At 38.1% G+C, this 12,591-nt stretch overlaps 1 protein-coding gene across 1 annotated transcript in view; it reads left to right on the forward strand.

Moving 5' to 3' along the window:
* The first annotated feature begins 395 nt into the window (after positions 1-395).
* The window catches only part of ZNF385B (zinc finger protein 385B), a 142,823-nt gene continuing 130,627 nt past the window's right edge, over positions 396-12,591 (forward strand). The window contains exon 1 of the mRNA XM_010565857.1: positions 396-696. Coding sequence (XP_010564159.1) covers positions 396-696 — 301 coding nt within the window. The remainder of the gene's footprint in view (positions 697-12,591) is intronic.

Here is a 12,591-nt window from a genome sequence, read left to right on the forward strand (position 1 = left end):
ACAGTGGGTACTGCTATGGGCACTGAAAAGTGAAAAGCTCTGGAACCAGTGTTTAGTGAGGCCAAGGAAATGTATTTGAAAATAATCTTAACCTCTGCTAGAGATGCAATAATAAACCTGCTTTAAAATAGAGAGCTTGCAGAACAAAATAATGAGTTGTTTTGAGTAGTTGTTGTGCTCACACTGTGATACATTGCCAATTTACTATTTCTGAGCGCTGCGGTGTGTCACAAATGCATGTATTTATTAAGTGACGCCTCTGCAATTTGGAACCTTATTTGTTAAAACTGGTCTTTGTTTCACATTGTATAGCATTTTAAAAAAGAAAATGCTGATTTAGTAGTAAGTGGTATTAGTTGGCTTCTGGTACCAATTTTGTCTGTTGCTTTGTAGGTATGAAGCGTCCATTAAGTCCTGACCACGTCTTTGAAGATGGGATTATGAATCAACCAGCTGTTCTACGGGGCTTTGAAGAAAAAGGACTGAGGAATGACAGACAGGACTATCAATTAAGCAAAGAAAAAAAGAAGATACTGTTTTCCTTCTGCGAAGTGTGCAACATACAGCTGAACTCTGCAGCACAAGCTCAAGTTCATTACAATGGGAAGTCACACCTGAAAAGAGTGAAGCAGCTAAATAATGGAAAACTCCCTACAAGTGCAGCTCCTGGCACTTTGTTTGCAAGTACAAGCACAGGTACATGATTAGTATGAGATGTTGGATTTTGGTCAAGAAATCTCAGGAAGCTTTTAAGCTCTACGCTACCCACCCAACATAACCATTAAACTTAATATAGATTAATACTAGTAGCTAATAATATTTTGCCATGGAGAGAATTACTGGTGTATTTATTTTCCTGTGAAGCCAACTTGTATTGAGGCAATATTGCATTAATGCATGATTAATGGCTGTGTTGGGCCTTGTGTAGTTGCGATATGGTCTATTTAAAATTAGCTGTTGTGGCTTCAAATAGTCATGCATTTTGTCATCTGCTTTTGCTCCCAAAACAAACTTCTGGAAGGATGCTATGTGTACAGGAGAAACTTTTAAAAGAAATGTAGTGGTGGGAAGAAGAGGAGGAGAGCTGGAATTTACAGGGCTGGCCCTTTCATTGTTTCTGCTTTCAGTGGTCTGGGTTTTAATTACTCTCAAGTGAGAAGTAATTCGAAATAATACTTTTTACTTACTGGGCAAAGCAAAGGTCCCAAATGCTTTGGCAAAATGCATTTAACATGCATAATGTAAAGGTGCAAAGCACATAATATGTACTTCTTTACGCATATTAGAAAGTGAACACATGGAACAAATGATTTGCTCTTGTATGGTTGTAAGGGTAAGGATGTTGTGACTCTCCTTCCCTTTTTTTAAGGGGTCCTGGTATGCCATATGGTCTCTTGCTTTGAAGTTCATAGTTTTAGGATTTTGCTGCAGGATTATCGTTTTTCTGTGATGTTCTAACAGCATTGAAGAAAATTTGTTAGAAAAATTTAAGGATGCTTTTCTTACTGATAGTTGAAATAGATAATTTCTTTCTTCCCTTCCATTTCTTTTGTTAAAGAAAATTCAGGGGCTTTTGACATTTTGTAGAATCCAAAAGGGCCAAAGTTGATCTTGGAAAGTATTCTTTACATCTCAAACAAGTATAGCAAGTCATCCTTTCTAGTTCTGAGAAATAAAATGCTGCAGGTATTAAGGAATTATTGTCTAGAAGAAGCAAAAGTTGCTGCTTATTAACACTTGGTATTGATGAAGTAACAGATCTCAAATCTTTATGAAAAAAGTTTTACTAATTTTATTAGAGTTTTTTTTTTTTATTAGCCACATGAGGGGATTTGCTTTGGGGATTTTTTGTTCTGCATCAAAACAAACTGTTTTAAAGGGTTTAGCTGCTTCTTTTTTTTTTTTTTCTTATTTTGATTCTTGTTAACTGAATTTGACTTTTTTTGAATTCTTTGGTATTGTTTTGTTTGGTTTAGAACCAAGTAGCGTAAGGGTATTATTTGGGTAAGGCCTGTGGTCCAAAAGATTAAATTCCTTTTGAATAACACCTAAATTACATAATTATGTGCATTCTTTAAATAGCTTAATATCTATGAGACATTCTAATTTAATTTAAATTCCTCTGTGTGCAGATAGAAAACATTTTAAATGTTTGCATTGTATATTTTCTGTGGCTTTTTGTTAGCTGGACCCCTGCACCTGATGTCTTTGCTGTTGTTCCTGGGGATTGCAGCAGATGCTCAAAGGCACCATTGCTCAAAGAATGCTCTGATGCTGGGAATATTTTATGTTTGCTGGAACACATGCTTTGGGGTTACTGTATAGCTTAGGAGTTAAAATTCATGTTTCTTTGTGCTTTGTTCACTGATCTCTATATTAGACTATATCCTAGTTATTTACTAGTTATGCTGGTCTATGCAGTGTATGTTGAAATAGGTTTTCTGTTTTTGTAGCTGAAGGATGTTGGTTTCATAGCAGTTAAAAGAAAGAAATGCCTTGCATATGCAGTTTATTATTATTATTGCATAGACAATTTAATATACTGCTTAAGAGCTAGTATGAGAACAAGATGTACTGAAATGTAGTTCTCAAAGACCACTTTCCAGAAATTATTAGAAATGCATTTTCTTATAAATTGACATAATCCACGCTGTTTTAATCCATGTCCTCTGGAGTGTTACTACCCCTTGTAATGGGAGTCTGCCTTTCCCATTTCTTTGGCTAACATTGTAGACAGAATTTATTGTGCAGATGGTAAGAGAACAATATTAATCTCACCTCACCAGTGAACAGACTTTATTCTACATGCAAAGGAGGCAAATAGCCTCTCATACTTCATTTTTGTAACTACATATCCTTCTAATGAACCAGGTAGTGAACAGTTCAGCACACCTCAGGAAGCTTTCTGCTAATCTCTGGTTGGAGTTTTCCTCTGTCTTCGTAATGTGAATGTGAAATTAGTAATATTCCTGTTGGAAAATAAGGTGATTGTAAAATATACATGACTGTAAATATTCGTTGACAGTACAGACAGGATTACAGACCTGCCAGAACTCTCTTGATCCTGTGTGACAAAACTGGTATGTGCACCATCACTGCCTCCAGCCTCCTTGGCTCTTGGTGGACTTTCTTCCAAATGGTGATGAACACAAAGGAGTCATGAGACATATTTTGATATTCATCCTCTTCTGAGGTCCTCTCTGTGACAGGTGGCCTCAGGTTGTTATAAAGTGTCCTTTTAATTGTTGACTTCCACTGTGTTTTATAACTATAATCTCAATTTGTTGCTCGTAACTTTCAGTAATACATAATGGTCCTTGTTGTACTGCTATTGAAGAGTTTAGTAAGATTTGGTAACTGTGGAATTCCAGGCCATGGCAATAATACTCCACAATGTGTAGATGAGGTGGGTTTGTACATTTAAAGTCTGAATCTCTTTTTAGAAATAACTTTTAAGTTACTTCTTTATACTTAAGTGTATGATTGTCATAGAATTTCAAAAGGTATTTAGCAACATATTTTTCTAAAAAGCCTACTCTGTTTCTATAGACTTTTGGTTATTTTGCCTCCCCCACCCCATTACTGAAATCTAGAAGCTATTTTGCTATTGTACCTGTGCCTGCAATTTCAGTTACTTCACAGCAAGTAAAATTGCATGTAAATTAAACTTTCACAGCTGCTTTTCTTTGTATTGACCAACTCAAGGAATTAATTGACTAAATTAGAAGGCCTTGGTGATTTGATCCACTCATTAAACTCCTCGTTTTCTTTAGATCGGTGTTAAAAATTATGCGTGTGAAGGAAACGGTATTCTACTGGAAAAGTATATTGCACACAATGTTAGAGCCTCCGCTGTTGCTTATGTTAGCGATTGTTCGTTACCAGTGGAACCCATCCTGTCTTACTGCAGCTCAGGCTGAAGCTTGTCAGTGACACCGTTCCCAGGGGCCATCCCTACCCTTGTGCCAGGCATATCTGATGTACGGCCAGGCTTCTGCCAGAAGGAAATACGTGAAGTCTCGGGAAGACAAGAAAGAGTGTATTTGCTTCTGCAGGTTGAATTGGAAATGATTTCAGTTGTTTCCTACAAGCAGGAAAGGAAAGGCGAGTTTCTTGCACCCTTGGGGAAACGTGATTTGGAGCGGGCCTGTTGCAAGCTTTTCAGCAGCCCGTCTTGCTGGAGCCTGGCGCGGTGGGAGCAGTGGGTCAGGTCGCAGCCGCTCGGGGTGCCCCGTGTCCCACCTGGCACCCCGAAAACGAGGGTACCTGCAGCACCTGCTCTTCGAAGGGGGAGACACCAGTCCTGAGAGCATGGTGCGGACTTGGCTAGTTAGAGGTTGCTTGCCTCCTTACCTGCTAACAGCCCATGAGTTAAGCGTTGAGGAGATGAAGGCGGGCGGGGAGGGCGGCGCGGCTGCGGGATGGGGAGGCCGCCGCGAGATGGCGGCGCAGCCCGCGCTGTTGGGCAAGCGGGGCCCTGGGGCGAAGGGGTCGCGGCGCTGCCTCGGCCTGGCCGCTTCTGCCGCCGCTCTGCTCGGAAGCCGTTGTCGTTAAGCAAGCTATCTGCAGGGGTAACAGCGAGTTGCTTGTTAGTATCCGCTGTGGATGACTTCGTTGTGTTCCTCCCGGTTCTCCTTTGGAGAGGATACCGATTTTGTTCCACGAATTCTCATTACTTGTTCCCCGGGGTGTGTGGGTGTGTGTGTGTATCTCGTGGTGAGTCTTCTCATTCTCTCTCTTTTGCCCCCATGCTAACATCGGAACGGTTGGTGTAGTTTTAAGAGTGAGTGTACTAGAAATACCTATCGAAGTCCAAATTGTGCAGATCCCTGGAAATGGGTAGGGTGGTTTCATTTTTGTTACAGAAGGTACCCAAATTCTAGAAGTAGGCAAAGCATAATCACTTTTTTCCTGGGTCCTAGGCTGTTTTAAAGAGCAGATGTGCTTTAGGGTCCGGATGGCACTCATTCATGGCATGTTTGAAGATTTTTCTGTAGTTTTGGCTAGAAGTGAGATTGGGATGTTAGTCCTCTGGCAAGTGTATTCTGGCAGCAGCTCTGCCTCTTTGTTCTTGGAATCTCTGACCCTGCAGGAGAGTTTTGGAAATGCTGTGGGACCCTATGCTGTGACTCTTTGTAGAGAACAGTCCTACAAGTTAATGTGTTACTCTGCAATACTGAGGAAATAATCACAGGATGATTTCCCGAGATACTGTCAACACGCAGTTGGGTTATCTGGCTCACAGCAATGACAGCCAGGGATTTGTTAAGCTAGCAAAATAAATACATAAATGACTAGACTTCTGTTGTGTTTGTGACTTAAATCAGGTCACAAAAAGGGCCTGGTAATGCTAATGCAAGGGAGAGGGTAAAACAGCAATCTTGGATATGGGAGGAGAACAAGGGAGTATGGAAAAGGCAGGGGTTGTTTTTTTTTTTTTTCACTTGTGGCGACAGAGGTTAGAACTGCTTTGCCTTCTTGTGCAATGCCTTATTAAGTTGCCCTAGGCATCATTTCAAGTTAATGGAGGCAGGGAGGCTTACAATTAAAGTGCTCAGAATTATCCTTCAAAGGATCCATAGACTATATAGCTAACTTGCATATTGGTTTCCCCAACTCAATGTCTGGAGTTAGGAAGTGTGAACAGTGTCTTCAGCCATGTCAAATGAAAAGGACCTTCTTAAACAACTAATTTAGATTAGTAATTAATTTTCTAAGCATTTGACTTCTTCTTTTTCTCAAAAAGTAAAACTGACTATTGGTAGACGTTGAGAAATTATTCTGAAAATATTCCAGATAGCCTTAAATCCACAAGGCTTTTTTTGTTTTTGTTTGTTTGGGTTTTTTTTAATGAAACTGTAAAGAAATTACTTTGCAGGATTAAATGATGGTCGGTTACAACAGAATGAAACTGCAGTGCATTACTTTGATTTCAGTGGAGTTTTTCTTTGGTTTTTAATTGTCAGAAGAATCTGATCCTAAATGAAGGTCTTTTTATGTAGGTTTGAATCCTTAGCTGGGCCAGGACTAGCTTTCTGACAGGTAGCTTAGTTGCCATCTAAGACTGCTTTGTGCCAACTTAATGGAGAACAGAATTTTTGCTTACTTTAAGCCTCTTGATTTAGGTCCTCAAATTCTTTATCAATGTTTGTCTTTCATTTTTCTAAAAAAAGAACAAGGATAATCTGATTTTTATTACAGAAGATCTTTATGAATTATTCTACCAAGTACTCAGAGGAATGCTAAGCAGCAACGAAAAGTATCTTGAAAAAAGTTTGTGAGCTGAGTCCTACTAAATGTGTGCATGCATAGCCATAGAATTGTTGTGTAAGTCTATAGGGAAGAGGAGGATAGTAGAAAGCACTGTGAGCTTACTCTTTCTTGTGTTATGCCAAAACCTCTTTCAGACTTGTAGGAGGTCAGTGCTTGTTCTGCCTTCCATGTCTGCTGCCTATAGTCCAACCTTTTGGAAAGCAGTTTGAAGGAGGCTGCTGCTGTGGGAGCACAAAGTGGAGCAACGCCATGGGGCTTCCTCCTTCTGCGCCCTGTGTGAAAGGGAGGTTGTTCCTCACTTTGCTATCCTACTCTGGGTAAAATCTGTTTTTCTGTTTGGAAAAGATTAGAGTCTTTTGCTAAAAAGCAAAACTGTTACCTTTCTCCAATATAATAATTAAAAAAAGTTAATGTTCCTGTAATGTAATTTAGATTAGTGAGTGAGAAACTGCTAGTATTTCACTTCTCGCTACAGGGTATGTTGACTTCTTTTCTTAGTCAGTTGTCTTTTGAACAAAATTGCATTTGGTAGATGGTTCCACATTGTTTCTATCACTTGAGTATTTTCCACAACTTAATAAATATGTAATGTTACATAAGTTACATTTTTTTTAAAATGTGAAACGTATTTATGGTAAGTGATTGCTATTTTTCTTTCACAGCAGTCATGATTATCTGGTCTGAAATTAAGGGGATTTATTATATTGTTTTAGTGCACTTGATAATCCTTACAAAATGTTGATGATGAGAGTCACTATCAAGGGACAGAGCTGACATTAAAGATGGTTCCTTGTTTGCTAATAACGACAAACTGTATCCATAATACTTTGTTCTGCGTTTGAGTAGCTGCACTGTGAAAGTACTGGTAAAATTCATAAAAATAATAAGTAGGTATGTGCACTCACTGGTAGTCCTGAAGAAAACAAAAAAAAAGGAAAATTATTGTTTCATTGAGGTTGGTTGTTTTTAAGCAATTGGTAAGTTGTATTAGAGCAAAACATTCAAAAATTCCCTAATAGCAAAAAGAAAACCCAACCTTTTTTGAAGTTGGTAAAGGTTATCAGATGTATTATTCATCTGTAGCCTCCATTTCATTCTCTTGGAGGTGGGGAGCACATGAATGACATTTGTAAGCAAACAGATGGAGTGTGTTACAAGTATGGGAAAAATCAGTTTGGGGTGGGGTGGGGGTGGGGGTGCTTTGGGTGGAGCGGGGGAAGGTTTCAAAATAAAATTGGCTACCACAGTTGGCACTCTTTGCCACTAGTTTGCATAAATATATTCTTGTATCAAAATTCTCTGCAAGATTCCTTCTTGGAGAGTTTAACCTCTCTTCAGGGGCAGTTATGCTGTGGTAAAGAACCACCATTTAAGACCTCAGAGAATCAGATGTTCTAGAGTTGAAGACCAAAACCACAGCTGCTCAGCAGCCATGATTTCAAGCTGAGAAGGGGCTGCAGGAGTGGTGATGACACAGCTTCTGCTCTGGTTGGGGGGGGTCTCCCTTGTCATTTAAACAGCCTGGGCAATGGCCTGGAAAGCTACTGAAATCAGTTGAGTTCACGTTGCTGCAAGGATTTCTTCACTATCTCTTTGAAGGGTGTGATCCATAGTTTACAGGTGTAGACAGCTGAGATGAACGGGGATCTATAAATGCAGAGTCATAATTTTTATTCAGTGTGCATTTCCAACAGTGATTTCTGTATTAAAATGACTGAAAAAATAAAATAAAGTCAGATTTGTTTATTATTTTTATCTTGCAAAAGTAAATCAGATACTCTCTCTGTATGTAAATATCCTCATCTGGGATCAGATCCTGCCAAAATTTCTCTCATAGTTGTCTCATGACACAGTAGTGTATTTGGATAACTGTACAGGTATTATAATAAAAAATCCTGTGTCTTTCTATTTCTTTGCAAACTTAACCTAGTCGTGATTACATCTGATTCTTATTATACTGTATATCTCTGTGGGTGTGAGTATGCACAGCAACACATGCCCTCTTACCTTTTTTGGGAAAGAAAATGTATGAAGTACCTGAAAAGACAAAAAGATTTACATAGTGGGAAGTCTGTGTGGGAGTAGGAAGAGCATGAATTTAATAAGCCATGGAGATTTTTCATAGTAGGTAATTAAAAATTATTGTTGTTTTTGAAAGACGAAGGCATTGGTCATGTAATGTCATGCTTTTAGTTGTTGGTTCAGGTTTTTTTGTACAAATGCTTAATCTGCTGGACTGTTCAGATATTTGCTGGGTCAGTAGTATAAAATTTTTCATCCAAATATTTATGCTTCTCTTTGATAGATATCCTATTTGTTTATGTATAATAGACTTTGTTATGTTATTAAAAAGTACTTATTTGTTCATTTGCATAATTGTAAATTAATCTTATTTAGAAAAGCTGTAAGGAATCATTAATTTTTATTGCTGGATTTTTTTCCAATAACAAACCTCATCACAATACAGGCTACTGATTCTCCTCTGTCTCGTGTTCATTGTAGAAAAGGCAGAGCTATTTTTAACATTTACACAGTCTAGATAGATGATTCTTCGTTCCGTGGGGTTTGGAGCTGAATCTGTAGAGCCTCTTGTAATCATATCCTTTTTTTAAATGGTTTGTTTGAATTTGATCACTGTAGCTGATTCCATGCATTGATAATGAAGGCTTGGGTTGCCTGTTTCTCAGCATAAATTCGCCTCAGACTTCTACTTTGACAGTGCTCTGTGTTTCGGTACGCATGAAGATACAGAACTGAAATTGCTTTGCTTTCTTTACAAATGACTCAGAGTGTGCTTGTCCTTCCCTAAAATGTTGCCAGCGTGTGAAGGATTTTCAATGAGCAATGTAATAAGCCAGCATCTGGGAAGGTTTGAGGCTGCACTGGTATAACAGTGTACTGTCACACAGATGATCAGGGCTGGAGCCAAGTCTCTGTAGCACCGTAGATCATATTGGTCACATACTGGAAGTTTTGTTTATGTAACTTGGTTGGTGTTTAAGCTGCTTAAATAGTATTGCCATAATGTGGAGTGGACTTCCCAGTAGAGGTGAGCATGATTTTTATTATTAAACTTCACTGGATTGTTTTCTGATATGTTACGAAGAGTAGATGCTTACATGTTTGGCATTATTTCTGTGTGCATGTCATTTGTATTTTAGTTATTCCAGTGGAAAGGATAAGAAAAATGCAAGGCATATAATGCATATTTTTCTTCTCTTCTTATTTCATTATTAAAAGTAACTCTAAATATGTGGCAAGCTCCTTTTCCTTGCTTGCTGTTTGCAGAGGGCATCTTTTCAGTAGGTGATTTCCTAGGCATTTTAAATGTTTTTTGGAACATGTCAGTGGTGCAGTATTATTGTTGTAAAAAGAAGCTAATTAGCAGTGTGAGTAAATACCTCTTACCAGAGCTTGCTTTCTGGCTTGTTAAATCTCAAATCATGGTTATAATGATACGTAAAACACAAGAGCTGTCAGATTCTCCAGATAAACTAAGAAAGTAAAAAATGAAATAAATTGTATACTGGGTTTGACATCTTGCATGTGTCTGTCATTGTTAATATTAAAAGTTATGACCTGTCATGCCCAGGGTAACTTCCAGTAATTCATTTGCACTGACAACTTGCTTTGAGAAGGGTATAAAATTACTGTTGCTTCTCCCTAACGAGTTAAATTTGTGATTTAGTGCTGTAAGTTTTATTTAAGGGAACAGATAGTGTGCTAAAGGTAGCCCGTGAAGTTCTAGTAGTAAATCTTTAAGCTCAAAAGAAGCATTATTGTAAACTGAATAGACTTTGTACCTATGTGTTAAAAAAAAAAAAAACAAAACCAACAAAGTTTTTTTACTGAGAATTTCACCTAGAGCAAAACACAAAAAATTAGTTCAAGTGAGTTACTTATTAAGCATTGCTGTTCTGCTAATATGTTTAGTTTGTGGTCAGACCTGCTCTCATTATATTTGCGTTTGCTGATAGTAATTTTTTTAATAAAAGAAGGAAAGATGCTGAAAAATATTTATTAAAATGTTTTTCTTGCTTGCTATAGAAATATCTATGCTCACTAGTAAAGACTGCTGTGGTTTGGGGTTTTTTTTGTGAGGAACTAGGACAGCTCATGCATTTTCCTGCTAAATATATTTATGAGGCAGCTGTTTTATAGCTTTCAGCTCTAAAGTTATAGATAAGTGTGTATTTGTTTGACAGAAGATTCGAGAATTTCCATTTACTGCCAGTACATGTAAAGCTTGGCTAAGCAGACTGCATCAGGAGCACACACCATTTGTATTAGCCAATCTGTCTTTGCAAGTCCCAGGGCCACTATCTTGCTAGAAGCCACTGTGTGCTTTTGAAAGCATGAAATTAGTTTTATACTGAGCACATGGTTTCTCATTTAGCAGTTCTTTTTATGGTAATGGTCAATTTATGGTTCAGTGCCAGAATTTTGGTGTTCTGTCAAAGCTGATAGCTTCTGCTAAGGTGTTCTTTGGAGATAAAAACAAACAAACCAACCCCAAACCAACATCCTCCCCCCCCAAAAACCCAAACCCGACAAAAATGCAGTTTGTGGTGGGGATCCTAGGGAGACCCTAGTAGAGGAAAATTCTCCCCAGTGACCTAAACTACTCACATTTCTGATAGCATTTTGGAGTTGTTTTGTTGTAGTCTTTAGATAACATTTATAAGCATACGTTTGTCATTCATGAGATAAAATTATTAAATTCATTGTCACTTTCTTATACTTCATACTGAGTTTTATAATCACTTTGCAATAAGGTTTTTTCATGACATGGAGAATTACTGTCCCTCAATGCTGATTTGCTCTGTGTGCTTATTTAATGATCAAGGACAAAATATACATGAAAAATGTATATGAAGCACCCTAAACATTCAGGAGAGATGCTTTTTAGAAAGCAACTTTAGAACACCTTACAAATGTTACTCTTTCTTTGGAAATCTGTAGGAGTCAAAATAAGTTGTTAGTAAATACCTTTGTAAAACTTCCTTTAATACATATAATTCATAAACTGATGAGCCAACTTTTTACCCGTGTTTCATTCTTGGAAGAGGGCATTTTAACTGTGCCAGATTGCTAACTGTTCCCTCACTAGCAGCTATCCTTAGTGAAAGATTAAGGTCATTAACACTGTGCACTGTTAGGCTTCACTTGGGTTACTTTGTCCAGTTTACATTAATCTTTCTTGTATATTAGGTAATTTTAAATTGCTTTGCTTTTAATATAGGTCTCCACAGTTCTGACTTGATCTTGCACTAGGCATTTTTTTATGATACAGTATTTGCTGCTTTGCTCAGTTCTGTCTGCAAGGGGCAAAATTTGACATTGCATTTTGTGTGGAAGATGTGGTAGGTTCTAGAACTGGTAATGTTTCTTCTCTTAAGTGCTGAGGAGAGATCCTGATCAGCTACTGATATGGCTTCCTGGGAAAGAAGAAGCTGGAGGCCATAGCTTCCAGAAGCTTATTTAAGAAGTAAACTTAAGGTGGTGTACCATCATGGAGGAGGAAGAGAAGTAGAAGCTATGGAGACTACTGCTCTTTGACAAAGACACTTGGAATGTGCAGCAAAGTATCACTTCAACACAGCTCCTTTCTCAAAGCCATGTTGTTTGGATCATCCTGTAGTCACGAAATAGATGCAGGCTGACAGCTTGTTTTTTATACAGCTTTAAAAAAAAAAAAAATTGCTGTCATTTTAGGACCTTTGAATACATTTGCTTGCTATTCTTCAGTGTGTGTTTAAAGGCTACCAGGCAGAAAATATTGTTATGAACATTTGGAAAACAACGTGTGACATGTCACTACCGTGACATATAAAACTTGTTTTTTTTCTTTAAGTGCTTGAGCTCTAATGCCTTTCCTTGTCCTTTTATTCTTTTTGGGATTCTTTTTATCCATGCTTTTTATTGCTATGAATACAAGCTTGTCACATTTCAAGCTGGCTAGTTCTTTGTTCCAAGACGTTGTTGTTTGTAAGGTGCTCTCAGCTTCAAAGTTCTTGCATCCTCTTCCAAGTGTCTTTATTGCTGCATATTTCCCCTCCTGCTGTTTCACATTGGTAGGTAAAGTGAGAAGCAAGATCTGGTGTGCTCATTACACTGGGCAAAACTACTTCGCTTCCTGGTAGGAGCTCTACTGTTTCAAGAGCCATTTCTACATCAGATTGGCAATTACCACATGGCACCGTAATTTTAATTTCTCCTCCTTTAGAAGACATCAGTGTTAATGTATGATGATCTTTTGCAGTTTGAGAGCATTTGGAAGATAGCAGCTTCAGTACTGCAAGGTTACGTACAAGGAGA

Source organism: Haliaeetus leucocephalus, unplaced genomic scaffold, assembly GCF_000737465.1.
Source record: "Haliaeetus leucocephalus isolate CR32 unplaced genomic scaffold, Haliaeetus_leucocephalus-4.0 Scaffold1, whole genome shotgun sequence".
Taxonomy (NCBI): Eukaryota; Metazoa; Chordata; class Aves; order Accipitriformes; family Accipitridae; genus Haliaeetus; species Haliaeetus leucocephalus.